Source organism: Myxocyprinus asiaticus, chromosome 48 (genome assembly GCF_019703515.2).
Source record: "Myxocyprinus asiaticus isolate MX2 ecotype Aquarium Trade chromosome 48, UBuf_Myxa_2, whole genome shotgun sequence".
Classification (NCBI taxonomy): domain Eukaryota; kingdom Metazoa; phylum Chordata; class Actinopteri; order Cypriniformes; family Catostomidae; genus Myxocyprinus; species Myxocyprinus asiaticus.
In genome coordinates, this window is record NC_059391.1 from 24,171,620 (window position 1) to 24,195,346 (window position 23,727).

General features: G+C 37.9%; 1 protein-coding gene across 2 annotated transcripts in view; it reads right to left on the bottom strand.

Annotated features, from left to right (window-relative positions):
• Positions 1-1,480: 1,480 nt before the first annotated feature.
• The window catches only part of LOC127437725 (potassium voltage-gated channel subfamily C member 1-like), a 31,636-nt gene continuing 9,389 nt past the window's right edge, over positions 1,481-23,727 (bottom strand). The window contains exons 2-4 of one of the 2 annotated variants that reach the window (XM_051692829.1): positions 14,378-15,311; positions 11,604-11,780; positions 1,481-5,548 (exon numbers count right to left, since the gene is read on the bottom strand). In XM_051692829.1, the coding sequence (XP_051548789.1) occupies positions 5,439-5,548; positions 11,604-11,780; positions 14,378-15,311 (1,221 nt within the window). In that variant the 3' untranslated portion in view covers positions 1,481-5,438. Of the gene's footprint in view, positions 5,549-7,014; positions 9,212-11,603; positions 11,781-14,377; positions 15,312-23,727 lie in introns of those variants that run through there. The other variant, XM_051692828.1, reaches the window with a different exon arrangement.

Genomic DNA, 23,727 nt, shown 5'->3' on the forward strand with positions numbered 1-23,727 from the left:
CAGGACATCAGAGAGTAATGAGCCATCATTTGAAAAGAATATTAAGTTATTTATGTAATGGAAACTCTTGCAATGCCATATCTGTTAATTTCTCAGCAACTCGGACAAGGCTGGAGGCTAAATCCTATAGTTATTATAAAAAGTTCTTGCAGTTACTCATGTAATATGTTTCTTTGTGTGCTTTGAAACAGATTCTTATTTATTTATTTATTTATTATTAGTATCATTAGTATTATTATTTTGCATCATGTTTGTATTATCAGTAATGCAGCCTAACTAGACAGCATTTTCAGGCATAATAGGCATGCTTTCAATCAAGGCAATTTATGATGCCTTCTAAAATACGTAATATTTGTCCAAGATGGTAGATGAGTTGAAAGAAATATTGATTATAAATAGGGTTGCTACCCATCCCATACGGGATTGTCCCATATAAAAAAAGAAGATGAATTCCATATTGATTCGATCATATTTATTAAACCAGGCCTAGACTGACAGTGAAATCATTTAAGGGGAGGCCCATACTTCAGATTTGAAGGCAGTAGCCCTAATTATAAATATATTCATATTTATTTCGATGCTCAAAAGTATTGAGAAAAATCATTCAAAACTGATTTTTTAAACATTTTGTATTTTACGCAGGATTCGAGGAAAAAAAATAGAAATAGGAGAATAGAAATATTTTAACATGGGGAAAAGATGACATACATATAAAATGTTAATTCTGTCATCTTTTACTCACCCTTATGCCGTCTAAAACTATGATGATTTTCTTTCTTCTGCAGAAAACAAACAAAGGTATTTTGATAGAGCATGTGTACATGCACAGGGCGCGAGGAAGTGTAACTGAGCCCCAAATCACGACTGACCGCAATGAAAAGATTTATGGTGAAAAAGGAGTTACATTTTGGTCTGTTTCTCACCCAAAACTGATCATATAGCTTCAGAAGACATGAATTAAACACGGATGGATTGCCTTTGTGCTGCTTTTACATACTTTTGGAGCCTGAAAGTGCTGGACCCATGACTTGCATTGTATGGATATATTCTCATCATATCTCGATAAAATTCTTCATTTGTGTGCTGAAGAAGAAAGTAAATCAGACAAGTTTGAGACGTGATGAGATACTGTAATTATTATTTTTGCGTGAACTATTCCTTTAAATTACAATCTTCGAGTCTTGACTTTGTGCAAAGACTCCCACATATAGATAACCACAGTGTGTTTTAGTGAGCAAAAGAAAAACAGAGTGTTCTCTGCCTTTTTATTTAATTATTTCTATTATCTACATTAGTATGCTGTTCTGTAAGTTTCTATGTTCTATAAGTGTGTTGCTATGGGAACAGTTTGCTGTGCATCAATGACTGAATGCTCTAGGGCCCTTTGTTTGTGAATAACATGTCGTCCACACTCAAAGAAACTGATTTAGCAAATAATACATTTTTATTACCATTTAAATGCCATACTTTCTACATTTACAATGTAAATGCCATGCACAATGATTCTACCGGTCTTTATGGTGAACAAACAGGCATATATTTTATATTATCAGTAATTCAGCTTGTCAAGGAAAATTCATAAATGCATGCTTTGTAGCTAGCTTACAAAAAAGATAACAATGAAATTATCAGTTAGACAGAAGAAAGGGGTGTTCCAGTGAAAGGGGAGTGTGGAAGAAAGAGAGAAAAGAAGAGGGGGCGGCAACAAATCTGAGAAAATGAGTTACCCTTGAGAAAGCATGCTGGCTCCTGGTTGTCGTGGCAACGGGACCTGTTATGTAACCATGTTGCCGTGGCACGTGTTTCCATGGTGATGCAGGCTTGACCACACCCACCAGCTGGACAATTTAGAGGCATTCAATTCCAGGAAGAAGTATGATGTGTGTAGATGCAACCTGGTATCCATGTGGTCTTTGGTGATTGTTATCATTCATAGCAATTATTTTTAATGTCCCATTTAAAATTTGACATGTATATTTGTAGATGCTTTTATTCAAAGTGGTCTGTCTGTTTGTCTCTATATTAATACATAGAAATATAGACTCTTTGAGGCATCATAAACTCAGACTCAGCTATATTTGTTTTCTTCAACAACATTCATAGGTTTTGCTATGTTTTCTGTTTGTATAATTGAGACATTTTTTTCCGCTGTTCATACTGTAATTTTCTTATTTCTATTGTGAACACAGTTGTGATATTGTTGTGGGAGATATGTCATCTTTCTCTTTAGGGGGTGGAATCTTCTCCTGGGGCTGGAATGAACATGAATGTGGGGAAATGGTTCCCTCTTTTACATCACACAACCACAATCAGTCCCAAGCCTCAGAGACACTGCGCCTCTTCTGATTGGCTGTGGAGCTGGGCATTCATGGCACTGTGCAGTTTGAAGAGCAATGAAGAGGCTGCAAGCTGAACAGGTTTATAGCTTTTGGCTCTCTGACTGGGTTTTGACAGACAAAGACTGTTTGCTTATGTTACGGTCTTAATGAATTATTCAGAAAGACTCATTTAAGCCTGTAAAGGACAGATTTTAGATCAAAGTCTCAAAGAGGCAAATGTGGATTCACACATTATGCATATGACATCAGAAAGGTTAAAAGGAAACATCATAGAATGTTTTTAACAACACTAAGCCTATTTGCAGCTGTATGCAAATATTAAGAACTTTTACATGAGAGGCACTTGTCAGGTTTTAAAAATGACAAGGACATTGTGACAAGTAAAGGGTATGTTCTTCTTCTTCTTATTATTATTAATATTATTATTATTATTACTTTTTATAGGGCATGTTCTAAAATGTATAATAAATTATGTTGAAGGGATAGTTCATCCAAAATGCCAATTCTAACCTGGTCTCATTGAATATAGTTACTTTACCTATATTTTTGCAAAATTATTTGTGCGTTTTTTTGTAGTTGTTGTTTTTTTTTTTTTAAAGAAAAAGAGGGCCAAGTCAAAATAAAAATGTTTTTGTGGTAATCAACATTATGCCACAAATGATGTCGATTTAGCTTAACTTGTATTGAACCCAGAATATTCCTTTAAGTTTCACTTAAAGTCCCCATGAAATGGCTTAACGAGCTAATTTTTTTCCTGTGTTGACGTATTTACTTCTTGAAACAGAAAGCTGGGGCAGTGCATTTCAAAATAAGTTTTTATACCCTTTTGACATACATTCTCATTCTAGAGAGCATTTTAGTGGACAAAAGCTTATATACACCATTGAGGGCAAGATGAGTCAATATTTGTTCCTGGAAGAGAAGACTGTACATTTTATATGCATTTACCTGCTAAGAGTTAATGTGGTCCACTTTTAGGAGTACATAAGCATATAAATTACCTCAAAGCTAACAGACATGGAATAAAAGCAACAAAACGTATGGGGTCTTGGCATGAAAATAAATATAATTTATAAAAATCTGTACATTCATACATCATGTTATAATTTGTATAGATAAATTAATTTTGCATCAGCAGTGCCTTATACACTCGAAAAACAAACGAAACACAAAATCTGTGTTTTTAGTGCTTTTATTATCATTATTTCTGTTTTTATCTTGTTGGTTTTTTTTTCTTCCTCTTCACAAAAAGACACAAAATTGCCTTAACAATATGTCAGCTCAAACCATCAATGAAAACACCACCTGGTTTAAATAACTATCCATACTTTTCACTGCAGTGTGCTGAAACACACAAGGGACGTCTCACAAAACAGCACAAACGATTGGGATTTCACCTTTTTTTAGTCCGATGTTTACTATTTCCAAGACTATTTAGTCACAAAACCAACCTCTGAAATTCTACTTAAATATATTTATTACTAGTTCATTTTTGACTGATGTTGGTGCTCTGATGAGGCTGGGTCTTTGAACAGTATATTAAGGAAAGAACCCAACGCTGACATTCCCAAGACACAACTGGCAGTGTGCTAGTTTGGTCCCAAAGAATTGGGTTTACTTGACATTTTCACAACAATGAAAAATAAATATCGAAACAAACCTAAGACACTGTATCGGTTCCTTTCTTTTACTCAGTCCATCAAAAACCCTGTTTATGTTCCTTATAAATTAACACCTAAGAATCATGTTGTATTGTATAGGATTGTCTCTTGTGAAAGTTTAACATAAAACCGTTTTCGTCGGTGGCTTCCAAAATAGCTTGCATGTTCTGAATTTTCAAATGCAGTCAAAGCATTTTTTAAACTTTATTAAAGACTTTTCTTGTTGAACACAATGCTGGTAGTTTGTTCAAAACAAAGTGAGTTTGGTCCCAGTGATGCGCTAACTAGCCTTGTTATTTTTCCTTCAAATCGAACAAAGTGTCTAATAATGTTCCTTATAAATGAACACCTAAGAATCATGTTGTATTGTATAGGATTGTCTATTGTGAAAGTTTCACGTAAAACCGTTTTCGTCGGTGGCTTCCAAAATAGCTTGCATGTTCTGAAATTTCAAATTCAATCTAAGCATTTTTTTAAACTTTATTAAAGACTTTTCTTGTTGAACACAATGCTGGTAGTGAGTTTGGTCCCAGTGATGCGCTAACTAGCCTTGTTATTTTTCCTTCAAATCGAGAGTCCCAATCAAGAATGACGTGACATTTCCAGCGATAAATAATTTGTCTGTTGACATGGGACGCAAAAAGCTACGCAAAGCGACACAATGACAGCCAATCAGAATGTATTTATTGTTTAACTGAATTTTTTTACCAATAAGATTTCACTTTGGGTGGGGCTACCCTGCATGACGCCCCAGAAATAAGTTCTGTTGCTCATATTTAAATGCGGTTGTGGCACAAAATCTAACAAAAAGATTTTTACCTTTATCGCTTTTATTGGTTTTTCGTGTCATGCCTGGTTAGGACATGGTCTAACGCGAAAGTTACCAACCTAACATGTAAGCTACAAAATATTTAGTCGTTTGTTCAACAAAAGGGAATCTAAAAGTGAACTTGTGCAAACAGCGCAAAAGGCATTCTCTACATGGTAACTACAATAGTACAAAACATTGGAAAACAATTTTCTTAGCTAACTTGATCACTACATGGACATGACCACAAAGTACATGGATTGTTTTTTGTTTTTTTCCCATTGAAAGGTGATAAGTGATTGGAACAACATTTTCACAACATTTAAACAACCGAAAACAAACACTTCAATGAGAAAAAAAGAATGTTTACACAACACTAGCACACACAAGCACTGTGTACAACATTGTCACTCGTGAACGGAAATTCACCAGGCATTTTGCACAGCACGACAGCACAATTAACCACGAATGAAATAGCGCTACATATGGCTGAATGATTACAACTTCTCAGGGTTATTGTGCTACATCTAAGCTGAATTAATTCTCAGTCACAACTCAAAGAGAGATGCTAATCTACGACAAACGAAAACACACACACTTTTACGCAAACACACGCTAAATACGGTACTATCAGGTGGGGGATGTGGCTTTATGGTTGACACACATAGTGGTTGGTACACCATGGTTCATTACACACACTGACTCGGTTGGTTGTCTGCTTCGGTTGGCACGCTGGGTCTCTATAAACACATAAAGAAGAGAAAACCACAACAACAAACAACAAGGAAAATCATATTAATACACAAAAACGAACGTCACAGAAACATGGGGGAGGGGGGAGGGGGGACAGATGGAGAAGTCTGGCGGGATTGTTGTCCCTCGAACCGTGCAAGCAAACATCCACTGGGATGCATGAAGTATCAAGCAGGTGACTTATGACTTCCATCACAGGCTCATGGTAAACGCAGGTTTTACCATGCTCATCTTCCAAGCTGCACTCATTAATGTAGACTGGTTATTGTACAAGGAATAGTTCGCCCAAAAATTAAAGGTCTGTCATTATTTACTCACCAACATGTCATTCGAAACCTGTATGCGGCGTTTTTTTTTTCCATGAAACATGAAAAAAAAACATTTTGAAATATTTACTAATGGGGTCTTGAGCTTTCAAGCTTCAAAAAGGATGCAACTCACTGTTGACTCTTAAATTTTGCTTTAGTTCTAACAATTTGTATCTTTTTCCCACACAAAGCAATCACATGGTTTCAGAAGACATAGAAAGACCATTTCTATGGTGCTTTTGTGTCTGTTTTGAAGCTCGAAAGCTTCTGTCCTCATTTGTTTTTATTGCATGGAAAAGAGCAACCATTCCTTTTGTGTTCCATGGAAGGAAGAAAGTCATACAGATTTAAAATGACATGAGGTTGGGTACATGATGACAGAATTTTCATTTATGATTGAACTATTCCTTTAACGTGATTGGCTCAGTACATGCTGTGATTGGGTGAGTTGAAACGCAGTGTGACTCTCATGCTCGGTTAATGAGGTGTGGCATGCTACCGGTCTGTGAAACAGGGCACAGTCATTGCTAGTCCTGCCTCGGCTATCCTGTTTCAATCCCCCCGGAGGTCACACACACTCTCTTTGACCTTTCTGACCTTTCAAGAGCCAAGTGTGGTTTTGCATCCTTTTAACTGTATTGAATTATGCACTAGTTTCACTGATGCATAATCGCAACAATTGCTATCATTTTTTTTTTTTTAAAGAGATAGTTCACCCTCATGATAGTCCAAACACATTTGACTTTCTTCCTTCCATGGAACCCAAAAGGAGATGTTAGGCAGAATGTTAGCCTCAGTCACCACCGTTCATTTTCATTGCATCTTGCATTCACTTTCATTGGTGACTGCGGTTGTCATTCTACCTAACAGCTCCTTTTGTGTTCCACAGAAGAAAGTAATATGGGTTTGGGAACAACATGAGGGTGAGTAAATGACAGGATTTTCAATACTGGGTGAACTATCCTTTTAAATACGGGGTTTAAAGTCCAAGGGATTGGAAAAAATAGCTGCCGGAAAAAAACAAAAACAGCTTGCCGATAAAGAGGGGTGAAAGATCAAAGAGACATCACAATACAGGCAGAGCTTATTGCCAAGCAACAGGGAAGTTATGTATGCATGTTCTTTCAAAGAAAACAGAGTCTATATACAGATTGGATACAAAATTTATTTCATGCAAGGTTCATATTTACAGTTTGTCATTCGCATATGTATTTTTTTGCATAAAAGTGCATGCATTTACCTCTCCCCAAGTACTTTTTTTTCTTTTTAAAAGACGTTTTCTGCACATTATACAGCTACATAGCATATTTTCTGTGGTTGTGGTTTTGTGTGTGGTTTGCTACAGTATTAAAGCAATGTTTGACAATGAGATGTACACGTGTATAAGATAAACCGCATTTGTATGAAAAATATGCGTAGATTGTTGTGAAAATAAAATTATTTATTTTGATAGCTGGTATTATAGTTGTAACTATGTTTTTGACTAAATTTGCCCGCTCTGGTCGAGAAAGAGTTAAAGTGCATTTTTCACTATTTGCATCTTAATTTGTTTGTCAAAAAACCACATGGTCTACTCGACCGCTGCTACTAACAGATAAAGGGTGCTTAAAACACACCAGAGATCATAGTTTGGGGAAAGGCAAAATGTCTGCAAAAAAAACTTTTTCATTGTACTGTAATATGCTACATATATTGTATGTCATCGTAAATGATATCATACTCTGCATCAGATATATTTAAAGAAGCTTTGGATGAGAAAACATAAATTGTCTTACATATTTTCATTAAACTTACTTTTTTCTCAGATAGTTTCCCATGCAAGGCATGCAAATGCAAATTAGGTTTCTTCCGTCAAGTTTCTATCTTGTTGACATGTGCATCACTAGAATCATGATTGTATAGTGTTACTAATTTATCTCATATTTGTTTTCATACTGCTGAACTATATATGAAATAGCCATTTTCCATAGTTCCCTTCTTTTTATTCTTTTAAATGGTGTCCAATAGCACCTAATGAAAACCACAGCTTAGAAACACCCAAGGGTTTGGAAAAAGAAGGAGGTATGAAGGAGAGAGAGAAGGGGAAACAATGAATGTGCAGAAGTTTTGAAAGGGGTAAGGAAATGAGACCACAAAGAGGTATGGGAAGACATGGCCACTGCATAGGAAGATGAAGAACCTTGAAGAGAAGAAAGAGAAGAGGAAAGAAGATGGAGAATGGAAGAGAAAGAGTAAAGAGAAGGGAAGAGGATGGAGAAGAAGAAGAATAAAAGATACAATGAAGTAGAGGGGTAGATGTAGGAGAAGTAGATGGGAAGGAAAAGGGAAGAGAAAAAGGACAGAAAAGAAGAGAAGGAAGTGGAAGGGAAAGAGAAGGGAAGATGGAAGGAGAAGGGAAGTGGGAAAAGACACAGGAGAAGGAATGGGAAAGAGAAGAGGAAGTAAAAGGGAAGAGGAAGGAGAAAAGAAAACAGATAAGGAAGTAGAACGGAAAAAGGAGGGAAAGTAGGTGGGAAGAATTAGATGGGAAGAGAAAAAAGACAGAATAAAAAGAAAAGGACAGGGGAAAAGGTGGGAAGTGGAAGGGGGAAAATAGAAGGGACAAGGAAGGAGAAGTGAAGAGGAAAATGACAGAAGAGAAGAATGAAAAGGGGAAAGAGAAAGGAGGAGGAAGTAGATGGGAAGAGAAAAAGAGAAAGAGGGAAGATTTAAGGGACAAACAAGAATAAGGGAAGGGAAGAGGAAGGGGAAGGTAAGAGGAAAAAGACAGAAGGTAAGAGAAGGAAGAGGAAGGGGAAAGAGAAGGGAAGAGGAAGGTAGAAGAGAAGAGGAAGTAGATGGGAAGAGGAAGAAGGAAAGAGGGAAACGACAGAAGGGATGAAGAAGTATAAGGGAAAGGAAAGAGAAGAGGAAGGGGAAGTAGACTGGAAGAGGAAGAAGAAGGGGAGAGGAAAAAGACAGAGAAAGTAAGAGAAGGAGGAGGAAAGGGAAAAGAAGGGAAGAAGAAGGTAGAAAAGATAGAAGGAAAGAAGAAAACTAAAAGATTTGGAAGGAGAAGAAAAGAGGAAGTAGTCAGGAATAGGAAAAAGAAGGGAAAAGCAAGAGAAGAGGTGTCAAATGAACGAGAGTTTAATGAGAGATGGATGATATACAGTGTGAGCAGGCATCTCAGCGCAGCACTGCAGAGCGGGCCTCTGATTGGTTAGTTTTGTTCTCCATGCTACAGGATGGATGGGATGGGGTAGTGGGCCTGCTGCATGAGACAGGGCGGACTGCAGGACAGGGCCGACACTGAGGCCACGCCTCCAGACATGCTGCTATGGCTCCATGGCTTTTCATAACCTTCATTTGAAGAGAAAAAGGGCTTTCAGTTAAACCTCAGAGCAGCCTTCAACTCTAGACAAAGACTCTCTGCCACGGTTTGTGTTTGTGAATAAAAATATGCTTAATAAGGCAGGTAGGTAGACAGATGTGTGTGTTTGCGCATTTGTTTTTGTTTTTTTGTGCGTTCCCCTGTCATGTACTTGTTATGTTAATAGTTAGCTAGTTGAATTTGACTGATTGCCAAACCAACTCCATGCGTTCTATGCTTCAGACTGTCTACTGCATGCATGGGGTGGTTTCACAGTGCTGTACAGCACACACAGATTCAGAGAGATATCAGAGAACTCAGCCAGACACGTCAGCCCAACCACAAAACAACTATACTCGGTTTATCAATATAGCTGATAAGCTACAAAGAGAAACTAACAGCTAAAAGACATCAAAAGAATTTGTCCTATCTTATTCTTATGGTTTATTTTCCTAAAGTATTGCTCATTGTGTTAGGTTTTTGCAAGCTTTTCAGAAGCAGTTTGATTCTTAAAGTTAACATGAAACCAAAATTTTGTGCGTTTGCATGCACAGCATTACGCTGATAACTACCAAAATTAGCTTATTAAAAAATTCAAAACACGAAACTGCATTTACGTGATATTTGAAATCATCAGGTTATTCTCTGCATTTGACATTAAAACATAAAAAGTAATGTGCTCAACGCTGGAGTAAGTCAGATAAGTCGCTGGTAAAGGTGTTTACATGCAATGCAAATGAAGGGTAATGGTCAAAAATCTACATGTGCTGATTGGTTTATGCTTAAACCGTTTATGATGTTACCCCGATAAAGGAAAACCATTAAAGCCGCGTTCACATGAGACTTATCTATGCGTTAGATTAACTATGTGTGCATTTACATGCACACCAATATGCTGATAACTACCAAAAATCAGCTTATTCCAAAAATCTGACAACCCAAGAAAACTGAATTACATGACATTTGAAATCATTGTGTTATTCTCTGCTTTTGACACCAAAACATAAACAGTCATGCACACAACACTTGCACATGTCGGATAAGCTGATCAGAGTAATGGGCAAAAATTTACATGTGCGATCGATTTATGCTTAAACCGTTTATGATCATACCCCGATAAAGGAAAAACGTTAAAGTCATTTACATGATCTTACACAGCTTAGGCATTATCAGTGTAAGATTGCGCATGATCATACTCGCTTGTGCAAATTGAATAAGCCTGTAAGAAATGCTGGTAAATGAGTTTACATGCAATGCGAAATTGGGGCAATGGACAAAAATCTCCGCGATCGGTTTTTGCTTTAACCGTTTGTGATCTAACCTCAATTAAGGAAAGCCTTTAAAGGCATTTAGATTAATTTTACAGGCTGTTGGCTTATAAAGAATAATTGGTGTAAGAACGTGAATATAAACACAGTCCAAATCTCTGGACTGATGCATTGAGAAAGTCAATACAGAATTATTTTTTTTAATTCTTTGCTATCTTTTATCGAATCGAAATGAAGCTCCGCCTCAGAAACGACTTCGCTTTTCACCTAACATCACAAATTTCTCTTACTTTTCAACCCTTCCCCTCCAACCACCTTTATTCTGGTACATAACGCCCAGTTTTAACAATCCAATCAGTTACCTGATGCATAAAACGAAGTCCCATCCTACAGTTTGTCTCGGTGAATATCTTGTTTCACTCAGAAGTACATTGAAAGTTTGTTTCAGGGTTGTGAATACAATTTCATGTTGACTTTTATAACCTAGCCTCTTATCTTGATTAGCATGGACTTGCTTATAGATGTAATTTGTGTTGTATTCTCTGTTTGCTAACATTGTTCCCAAGAGCTTCTGACTGGCTGAGTTCTTATCATGTGACCACATGCCCCATATCCCATGCCGCATCTCATTTTGAGATTCACCAGTACCACCCACCATTGTGAATCTGCATGCAAACAAGCACATTGCTAGGCAATATACTGAAACTTTCTACAACGTTCAGTTATAAGGTCATAATTTCGTTATGTACATCGTTACATTACTTTTTAATTGAAACTGGAGCCTGGCGCATATTGTAATTGCATAGTGGTCCTTTGACATACAGCATCCATATGAAAATATTTAGAAAACTGGCACCAAATGTTCTTCCCGAACATTTTATATAGACTGAGCTAAAAACCAAAAGAAGCCTGTTAACGGCTCACTTGGATATGTCATTTCTATGACAGCTTTTCCTGTCAACCAGACCTTAGGAGCTATCAGACTGCAAAAAAGAATGCTGAGTGACAGCGGTCGATTTGCACTGAATGAGCATCTTTGATTGACAGCTGCTTCATTTTCAGACACAGCACTGGCAGTGCTCGGACGCCTAGCAGTGATTGGCTGGTTACGTACCCTTCCTTACTCTTCCCCCTGTGTGATTGGCTCGTTCTGCTCCGGAGGTGAGCAGGAAGCAGGGTCTCTCGCGGTCCACGGGGCTGAAGACTTCCTCGGGCGACACCGCCTGGTCGATGTGAGGACAGTCCTCATTGGCCAAGGCAGCTTTGGACGCCTCCCCATTGACTTTAAAATCTCCAGCCATAGGCAAAGAGAGATGACTCATTTCAGATGAATGCAAGGTGACATGCAGAATTTATTTAGGGCTATCAACACAGTGATACATTCTGAAAGCCAAACCTGTTTCAAAGCTCAAACCTGCTAAAATACAAATGTCATATATTTTTCTGCAATAGGGTTTGATAACTGAAATTTTCAAATGTAATATAATTTTAGCTGATATAATAATATGAATGATTTAACACCCAGCCAAATTCTCCTGGATCAATCTAGCAATTAGACTAGAAATTAGACTCATTATGTTGAATTTCTGCATTAGTGTGCTTACACACCAGAGAAAGCTCTGACACAGCTTTTGACAGATAGGAATACGAAAGATCCATTTTGAGAGTATGGAAACCATTGCATTGCCCCTTAATTTCCTTGATGGCTGCAGAACCTAAGAGTTATAGCTTCTGTAACATCAACTCCAGATAGAGACAAAGAGAGAGGTGTCTTGTTTACTAAAACCCTTAGCACTTAATTTTCACCAACAAGACCAATAGCTACTCAGAGGTTTACCGGAAATATATATTGATCACTATCAGTGTCTGCTCCAAAAAGCAAACCTACCATAGATTCATCTAGGTATACATACATAATTCATGTCTTACCTTTTGATTCCTTGAACCTTTTTGCTCTGCTAATAGGTTTTTCAACAGGACTGGGTATTGATACAGATTTCCCAATTTTATTTGATTCTGATTCACAAGCTTTTCATTCTGATTAATTTGGGTATATTTCATTACATATTAAAGAAATTTTCTCAAAGCTATTGCTATTAATTATACAGGGGAGATGGTACATTAAGAAAATATTAATAAAAATTTTTTTTTATCATTAGTTTTACATTTTTGTCACATTTTAACTTTACATATACTGTATATCTCTTTGTATATAATGTTATATATCTAGTTACATTGTTTACATGCATAATTTGTACTATTTACAAGTATTTACATTGATATGTAGAACAAGTGCTAAAATGGTACTGCCCCTTTAAGAATAGCAGCAGTTCGGTGAGCATCTCACAGAAGTGTTTTGGTTGAGCACATTTCAATGAGAGTGGAGTCGAACTGCTTCTTCTTTTATTTATTTATTTTTTCCAATTTGGAATGCCCAATTCCCAATGCTCTCTAAGTCCTCGTGGTGGCGTAGTGACTCGGCGGAGGATGAATCTCAATTGCCTCCACGTCTGAGACCGTCAATCCGCACATCTTATCATGTGGCTTGTTGAGCGCGTTACCGTGGAGACATGGCGCGTGTGGAGGCTTCACACTATTCTCTGCGGCATCCACGCACAACTCACCACATGCCCCACCAAGAGCGAACCACATTATAGCGATCACGAGGAGGTTACCCCATGTGACTCTACCCTCCCTAGCAACCGGCCAATTTGGTTGCTTAGGAGACCTGGCTGGAGTCACTCAGCATGCCCTGGATTCGAACTCGCGACTCCAGGGGTGGTAGTCAGCGTCTTTACTCGCTAAGCTACCAAGGCCCCCCGAGTTGAATGGCTTCTTTACCGCATCTGTGCTATTTGTGATTAGAATTAAATGTTTCTTTTTTTGTTGTTTTTTTATCAACAACTTACTGTAGAGAACAGAACGGGTATTAAAAGAGATGTTATACAGTATATTGACAAATGGATTGTGTGTATGCTCTTTGGGCACACAAAATGCGTAAAAGCAAACATTTACTTTAAACATTTTGGTGCTGAACATCTTTGCCACAATGCACCTCAGTCACTGGGGAGTGAAATCTGAACATTTACCAGCCAGTGGCTAATCACAGGCATTTTTAATCGAATAGCATGAATTTTGGTCGCAAATGCGAGTGATTTACTTCCATTTTAAAGGGTTGCACATAGAGTAAAAGATAGATCAGGATTTTAAAAATCAATATTGGGTTTGTTCAAATGAAGATTGCGATTAATCGGAAAATTGATATTTTTACCCAGTCCTATTTTTCAAGTAGATTGTTATTGAAGTATGGGCCAGTGTCAACTACAGTATACTGGACTCGAAAGCAAACACACATACCATGAATAAACATTGTATCTCACTTTACGTGCAAAGAGCGTGTTTACATAGAAGTCTTAGGCCAAAAACATACTTTATGCAAGTACATGTACGCAGATGCTAGCGATTGGCCAACACACGGTCCTGTTGAACATACATCACTGTGGTGGTAACTTCAGTACTCAATGGGGCGATAGAGTTATCTTTAAATGTTTGTGCCATAAAACCAGATATGTTATTATTCAGGTACATTGCTATAAATGTATTGCCTTTCACTTACAACTTAGCAACATTCTCTTCAAACTATTGCTCCGACTTGATAGTAGTTGACTTGAAAGAGGAAACTCACCATTGCACCCCGTGGCAGTGCTGAGAATGCAATGCGTACCTGCATTGTTATGAACTGTGGTCTGACACATTTTGGAACGCAACAGCGCATGAAATTGAGCTTTTTGGTAGCTGCGTACTTTCGTAGAGTATGTTTGGAATGGCCCATTTTCTTTTAAGGGTCAGAGTAAAAGACATTTACAGATTCAAAATATTAGTTCCTACCTTGGTATCTGACCTCGGAAACCTCTTCCTGTGCCAGGGGGCATGTGTCGCTGTGCGTACTGGGTCGTGGAGAGTTAATGGCTGACTTGCAGTAGTTGGGCGACCCCAGTTGTGGTGCTCGTGGGATATGCTTATTTTTTTTCTTTGGTAGTTTTTGTTTTGCCATTGCTAGAGAGTAGTACATGCCGAAGTTGTTCACAATAACAGGTACAGGCATAGCAATAGTCAACACACCCGCCAGGGCGCACAACGCGCCCACCAGCATGCCGGAAGTCGTCTGAGGGTACATATCGCCATAGCCGAGTGTCGTCATAGTAACCACAGCCCACCAGAAGCCAATGGGGATGTTCTTGAAATGCGTGTCATTACTAGCGTTTGGATCGTTGGGGTTTCTTCCAATACGTTCAGCGTAATAGATCATAGTCGCGAAGATTAAGACTCCAAGAGCAAGGAAAATTATAAGGAGGATGAATTCATTGGTACTGGCACGGAGCGTGTGACCTAGTACGCGTAAACCCACAAAGTGTCTCGTTAGCTTAAAAATACGTAGAATTCGGACAAATCGCACCACGCGGAGGAAACCCAACACATCTTTCGCTGCTTTCGAGGAAAGTCCGCTCAGCCCCACCTCCAGGTAGAAAGGTAAAATGGCCACAAAGTCGATAATGTTGAGGGTGTTTCTGACAAACTTCAGTTTGTTTGGACATGTAGTCACTCGAATGAGAAACTCAAATGTAAACCACACAACACAGACGCCCTCGATGTAGGTTAGCTGCACCATGGTCTCTGTCACAGAAATCACACTTTCCACAGTTTCGTTGCCTACCCTGGTGGACTCTGTATGGTTAATTATGGGGTTGAAGGCCTCATGAGTCTCCAGACAGAATGTGGTAATGGACACCAGAATGAAGAACAGAGATGCAAATGCTATCCACTGTGAAAAAAAAAAAAAAAAAGACAGAAGAGAGTGAGATTATGAAATAGAACTTTAAGGGGGAAGAATGAACCTTAAAGAAATAGTTCTCCCAAAAATGAAAATGTTGTCATTATTTACTCACAGTATGAAATTGCAAACCCGTATGCTAATATATTTTTTTTCTGTGAACACAAATGGGCACTTTTTGTATTATTATTATTATTATTACAGCTGCCAAGCTCTAAAAAGGACAAAAAATAAAAGTTGTCCGTCACTGAAAATATTTGCATATTAGAAGAATACTAGTCATAAGAATAATAGTAATTGTAATGCAAATAATAAACACAAGCATTTTTTGATACCATCGAAGTCAAAAGGTGCATCCCAAACCACACACTTCTGTACTATTCAATGTCCTTTTGTAGTGCAAGTATGGATAGTTCACCCAAAAATGAAAATTCAGTCATTGTTTACTCAGCCGTGTGTTGTTATAACCCCATATGTCTTTCTTTCTTTTTCTAAACACAAAGGGAGAAATTGTGAAAAATAGAATGACAGCTAATGGTGACTACCTCTTCAAGCTTCAAAAGGATGCAAAAGTATAATTCAGAAGTTTAATAAATTATTATTAGACTTAGTATAATTCTAATAATAGAATTCAAAAGTCTAGTAAATTATTATTAGACACACACACACACACAAAAAAAAAAAAAACATGATTACTTGAGTCTTACTATAGTAACACCATGTTTAATTTTTGGTTTTTAAAACCATGGTTCCTTTCATAAACATGGTTTTTACAGTTTTGGTTACGGCAGTTTTACTATAGAGAAACAATGGTTAATTTTCATAAGGTCATGTTTTTTTTTTTTTTTTTGTTTTGTTTTTTTGGTAGGAGCCATGGTACATGTACCACATATTAACCATTAAAGTAATGTTCTGATCAGGTTCAATGCAAGTTAAGTTAATTCAACAGCATGTGTGGCATTATGTTGATTACCATGAAAAATAATTTCAACTCGTCCCTCCATTTCTTTAAAAAAAAAAAGCAACAATCGAGGTTACAGTGAGGCACTTACAATGGAAGTGAATGAGTGCCAATTTTTGGAAAGTTAACGGCAGAAATAAGAAGCTTAAAATTTTATAAAAGCACTTACATTAATTCTTTGGTTAAAACGTATGTATCATTTGAGTTGTTAAAATTTAAGTCATCATTTTACGGTCATTTTGGGGGTATAGGGTTTGCAGCGTTATGTTGTCATGGTAACAGAGTTGTAAAATTGCCTATAACTTTACACAGAAAAGGTTAGTAAGTGATTTTATCACACTAAAATCATGTTAACACACATATTGTTTATGTCTTGTGGTTAAACTTTTGAAACAGTGAGTATTTTGACATTAACGGATTGGCCCCATTCACTTCCATTGTAGTTTTCTTTTTTTTTCTTTTTTTTTTTTAAGAAAAGAAGGGGCAAGTCAAAATAAATTTTTGTGGTAATCAACGTTATGACAAAAATGAGGTAGATTAAACTTAACTTGTATTAAACCCGGAAAATTCCTAACTATGTTTCGGCAGAATGATAGTATTCCCATATTTTAGGTTTTTCTGTATTACTACTATGGTTGTACTAAATATATTATGGTTAAAATATGATTATGAACCTTGGTAAATTTTACTGTAGTAAAGCCATGGTTAATTTTCATAAGGGATGGATAAAGCTATTGCAAGGGAATGCAAAACATATTGTGTGTTAATTACAGAATTCATTTTTTAATTAACTGTTTCTTTAATAATAGCTGAATCTGCCTATTTCTTAAAAACACTTTAAGATGCTATCACACATTTCCACTATAAATGCTGTCCCGACTTCAAAGCACAATCAAATTACATAAGAAGCCAACTGCCCAACACTAATTGCCCATAAACATCATAAACATCCATTTCAGCAGAATTTACAGGAAGAATGCTTGGATAATGTTGCATCTTCAGTTTCTAAACGTGTTACTGAAAAGTGCCATGTCAGCATGAGGGGGCTCAACATTAGGGGGCTCAACAGAGTTCGCTGCGCAAACTCAAGGTCATTGTTCATTCTCAAGGTCAAGGACAGCATAGAATAACAGTAGGTACCAACCTAGCTGTCCTCCACCACTTCGGGATAAATTTAACCGTAGTATCCCCAGCCTGGGACTCCTGGTCAGCCCCTGGCAAGGTAACACAAGTAGATTTGGTGAGTCGGTCTCTTGAGTCTTTTGAAAAGAGTGGGGGAGGGTTTCACCATTTACACGGTAGCTTACTATAAGAGGGAATGGCAAACATGTACAGATGGAACTGGATTTCAGTAGTGGAGCCCCAACAAAGGATGATGGAATAATGGCTTGTGGTGGAATTATGTAAGTGTATGTTTACCCTGTTTCTCTACCAAGGAATCTTCTGGTAACTATGTGAAAAACTGCATGCATTATGTACGGAAATTAAAATACTGTATATATTATTTTCATATATCTACATATCTATTATATAGTATATTATTTTCATATTCAGTGTATACACTGCCTGGCCAAAAAAACATTTGCATACTCTAATATTTCATTGGACCGCCTTAAGCTTTGATTACGGCACGCATTCGTCATTTCGACAACCTTTTGCGACATCACAACATTTATTTCCGTCCAGAGTTGCATTCATTTTTGGCCGAGATCTTGTATTGATGAGGGGTGAGTCGAACCACTCCGTAAAGTCTTCTCCAGCACATCCCAAAGACTTTCAATGGGGTTAAGGTCAGGAATCTGTGGTGGCCAATTCATGTGTGGAAATTATTCCTCATGCTCCCTGAACCACTCCTTCACAATTTGAGCCTGATGAATCTTGGCATTGCCATGCCGTCAAGGAAGAAAATATTCATTAATAGGATAACCTGGTCATTCAGCACATTCAGATACTCAGCTGACTTCATTTTATTGCCACATGACATTGCTTAGCCTAGACCTGACCAATTGAAGCAACCCCAGATCATAATACTGCCTTAAATCCAAACTGCGATTTTTATTTATTTTTTTGGCCAGGCAGTGTGTGCATCTACATATATATACTGGAAATATATTTATATATATTAATATATATAAATATTATTATATCTCCTCACCACAATTGTACAGAGCAGTTATCTGAGTTACCGTAGACTTTGTCAGTTCGAACCAGTCTGGCCATTCTCTGTTGACCTCTCATCAACAAGGTGTTTCCATCCACAGAACTGCCGCTCACTGGATGTTTTTTGTTTTTGGCACCATTCGGAGTAAATTCATGGACTGTTGTGCGTGAAAATCCCAGGAGATCAGCAGATACAGAAATACTCAGACCAGCCCATCTGACACCAACAATTATACATGTGATTATCTAATCAGCCAATTGGGTGATCATACAGATACGGGTCAGGAGCTTCAGTTAATGTTCACATCAACCACCAGATAACCACTCTGTACAATTGTGGTGAGAAGAATATCATCTCAGAATGCTATTTCTGTTTGTGTGGTTTATGAGGACATTGTTTTAGGTTACAAACTGGTAATTACAAGGACATTATGCTAGAAATGTGGTTTATGAGGACATTTCTAGGGTTCCCATAATTCAAATTGCTTAAAAAACATACTAAACAATGTTTTTTTTTTTTAAATGCAGAAAGTTTTTTGTGAGAGTTAGGTTTAGGGGTAGGGTTAGGGGATAGAATCTATAGTTCGTACAGTATAAAAATTATTATGTCTATAGAGAGTCCTCATAATGATAGCTGCACCAACATGTGTGTGTGTGTGTGTGTGTGTGTGTGTGTGTGTGTGTGTGTGTGTGTGTGTGTGTGTGTGTGTACTATAATAAGCATTATAAACTTTAATAACCCTCCTCAAAGCAATGTTTTGGTTTTTCCACTGGCAGTTTATATCTGGGTCAGCCAGTGCTTAGTCTAACAGAGGCAGTTCCCTTGATGTGATTTATTTGCGGGGAGGAGGAATATTTTGTCTGAGGAAGTCTACTAGCACATACGCAAAAACACACAAATAAGGGCTTTTCACCTACCATTAGGATCACTTTGTCTTCTTTTTGCCCATGTGGAAAGGCAGTGTGGAGTGTGAGTACAGTGTATAGTGAGGTATATAAGTGCTGCACTGCCTGGTCACCATTTACAAAGAACCAGTGGACCAGAACAGGGAGACTGTCATAAAAGACTGCTGAGACTGAGAAACTATTTTAAAGTGAGTGATGGTAATGAAAAAGAGGAAAATTGAGGAATAGATGAAGGTACTAGGGTGGAGAGAGCTGGGAGTTTATGTTTGAGTTGTAAATCAAAGTGTTCAGCTTCCGGACGAATGTGCTGTATAAGAAAGTGCAAAGCACTTATTTCAAGGTTTTTTGCCCTGCTTCCCACAAACCTACTGTATGTTGCAAGGTAAACAGTTAGCCTGATAGTAAAAATTCAGTTAATAATTGATCAAGGTAAGATGGATTACATCATCACCACTGTTTCTCTCTCTGTCAATCTCTCCTTCACAGAACCCAGGCCTTTTCATTCCATGTAATTTGTGCAAATTAACAAATGTTACAAATCTCACCTCGAATATTTGTAAAACAGTTCTTGCATAAATACTGTATCACTTCTGCTCTCCTGAAGTTCAGGGCAAAAGCACATTCTCACAACCTTCCAAATCCCAATGGCCAAAGGCTTGATCTATGAGGACGTTGTTTTTTCACTCTCCCATTGATCAAGATGAAGACAAGAAAAGCCTGATCATCCTGATCTCAAGGGACACAACATGATCGCTTTCTCCTCCTGATCGCTCTCCCATTACACATCGATGACCTCAGAGGAAGTGCCAGTGATTGGTCTGCTACAGTTTTCTAATGATTCTTAACAGAGCTCAACAGTAGGCTTATGGAAGTAAAAATTCCATACATTTGTTCCATAAAGAAATTGTATAAACCTTTCAAGACAAACTATATATATGTAACAGGGTAAAAAATGGGCAAGGAGGAGGCGGGAACTGGCTGAACAGTCCAAGTAATATTTAATGAAACAAAAAGACACACACGGCAGCTGCGTGTGGCTCTCTCTCTCCCAAACTGACACATCCGGCTCGGCCTTATCCCTCTCCTCGGCTGATTAGCCAGATTGGGGTCCAGCCGTGCGGACTCACGCCCCGGCCTCGCCCTCCTCCTCATCATATATATATACAGGTGCATCTCAATAAATTAGAATGTCGTGGAAAAGTTCATTTATTTCAGTAATTCAACTCAAATTGTGAAACTCGTGTATTAAATAAATTCAATGCACACAGACTGAAGTAGTTTAAGTCTTTGGTTCTTTTAATTGTGATGATTTTGGCTCACATTTAACAAAAACCCACCAATTCACCATCTCAAAAAATTAGAATATGGTGACATGCCAATCAGCTAATCAACTCAAAACACCCTGCAAAGGTTTCCTGAGCCTTCAAAATGGTCTCTCAGTTTGGTTCACTAGGCTACACAATCATGGGGAAGACTGCTGATCTGACAGTTGTCCAGAAGACAATCATTGACACCCTTCACAAGGAGGGTAAGCCACAAACATTCATTGCCAAAGAAGCTGGCTGTTCACAGAGTGCTGTATCCAAGCATGTAAACAGAAAGTTGAGTGGAAGGAAAAAGTGTGGAAGAAAAAGATGCACAACCAACCGAGAGAACCGCAGCCTTATGAGGATTGTCAAGCAAAATCGATTCAAGAATTTGGGTGAACTTCACAAGGAATGGACTGAGGCTGGGGTCAAGGCATCAACCACACACAGACATGTCAAGGAATTTGGCTACAGTTGTCGTATTCCTCTTGTTAAGCCACTCCTGAACCACAGACAACATCAGAGGCGTCTTACCTGGGCTAAGGAGAAGAAAAACTGGACTGTTGCCCAGTGTTCCAAAGTCCTCTTTTCAGATGAGAGCAAAGTTTTGTATTTCATTTGGAAACCAAGGTCCTAGAGTCTGGAGGAAGGGTGGAGAAGCTCATAGCCCAAGTTGCTTGAAGTCCAGTGTTAAGTTTCCACAGTCTGTGATGATTTGGGGTGCAATGTCATCTGCTGGTGTTGGTCCATTGTGTTTTTTGAAAACCAAAGTCACTGCACCCGTTTACCAAGAAATTTTGGAGCACTTCATGCTTCCTTCTGCTGACCAGCTTTTTAAAGATGCTGATTTCATTTTCCAGCAGGATTTGGCACCTGCCCACACTGCCAAAAGCACCAAAAGTTGGTTAAATGACCATGGTGTTGGTGTGCTTGACTGGCCAGCAAACTCACCAGACCTGAACCCCATAGAGAATCTATGGGGTATTGTCAAGAGGAAAATGAGAAACAAGAGACCAAAAAATGCAGATGAGCTGAAGGCCACTGTCAAAGAAACCTGGGCTTCCATACCACCTCAGCAGTGCCACAAACTGATCACCTCCATGCCATGCCGAAATTGAGGCAGTAATTAAAGCAAAAGGAGCCCCTACCAAGTATTGAGTACATATACAGTAAATGAACATACTTTCCAGAAGGCCAACAATTCACTAAAAATGTTTTTTTTTATTGGTCTTATGATGTATTCTAATTTTTTGAGATAGTGAATTGGTGGGTTTTTGTTAAATGTGAGCAAAATCATCACAATTAAAAGAACCAAAGACTTAAACTACTTCAGTCTGTGTGCATTGAATTTATTTAATACACGAGTTTCACAATTTGAGTTGAATTACTGAAATAAATGAACTTTTCCACGACATTCTAATTTATTGAGATGCACCTGTATATATACACTGATCAGCCACAACATTAAAATAAAAACATTAAAACCACCTGCCTAATATTGTGTAGGTCACCCTTGTGCTGTCAAAACAGCGCCAACAACCACAATTGTACTGAGCAGTTATCTGAGTTACCGTAGACTTTGTCAGTTCGAATCAGTCTGGCCATTCTCTGTTGACCTCTCTCATCAACAAGGTGTTTCCATCCGCAGAACTGCCGCTCACCGTTATTTGTTTTTGGCACAATTCTGAGTAAACTCTAGAGACTGTTGTGCTTGAAAATCCCAGGAGATCAGCAGTTACAGAAATACTCAAACCAGCCCGTCTGGCACCAACAATCATGCCACGGTTGAAATCACAATTTTTTCCCCATTCTGATAATTGATGTGAACATTAACTGAAGCTCCTGACCCGTATCTGCTTGATTTTATACACTGCACTGCTGCCACATGATTGGCTGATTAGATAATCACATGAATGATTGTTGGTGCCAGACAGGCTGGTTTGAGTATTTCTGTAACTGCTGTATATATAAATAAATATATATATATGATCGCATATTCCAGTATTTAGGACTGCTTTTTTCCCCTGGTTTTACACTGCTAACAAACAGCAAAGGCAAAGACCATGTCGCTAAAAGGAAAGTAAAGAGAAAAAGGCTTGAGGTTTACCATCATTTAATGAGGGCTTGTGTTTACCACTGGACACGAACATGCAGAAAAGTAAAAGTATTATATTAGTATTTTATGAAAATGGTATATGAGAATATATTGATGTATTTTGAGTTTATATGAGCTAGTAATCTAATTCCCTGACGAAAAAGGCATGTAGATAAATAAATGTCAGCTACAATACTAGTTAACCCATCATAATAAAATCATGAAGATGCATTAAATGAGTTACCACATACTAAACCCATTGTGCCAGCATGGTTGAGTATGGTTAACTAACCGAGTCGAGAATTCCGGGCCAAGAACGGTTTATAATCGTGCTGTGCTGAACCGTGCTCCAGTCGAAATGCTACTAAGCATTCCATACCATGCTCAGCCCGATGGTGGAAATTTTTCACAGGAACATTTGTCGTAAAATGGTTATTTTATATATTATTCTTTTAGTGTATCAAATATAATTTTTTTATTTCAACATTCCCTTTGCAAATTGAATTTAATAAAAGAAGAACAAGGAGCCCTACAACAGATGGTATGCCTCCACAGAGCCCAGATCTCAACATCACTGAGTCTGGGATTACATAAAGAAACAAGCAACTGAGACAGAAGAACTGTCCTAAATAGATAGAAGAACTGTTGCAAATTCTCCAAGAAGCTTGGATCATCCTATCTGCCAACAATAAAAAAAACAACTGTCCAGAACTACCTCATATAATTGGTGCTGTTTTAAAGACAACTGTTGTCACACCAAATATTGATTTAGTGCCTTTTGCAAAGTACTGTATAAATGTATATAATGTTTAAAAGAAATGTTTCAGGTTCAATACAAGTTATGCTCAGTCAACAGAATGTGTAGCATAATGTTGATTACCAAAGAAAATACAGTATTTTCGAACTCGTCCCTCGTATATTTAAATTTGTGGTTACAGAGACACTTACAATGGAAGTGAATGAGGCCAGTCCATAAAC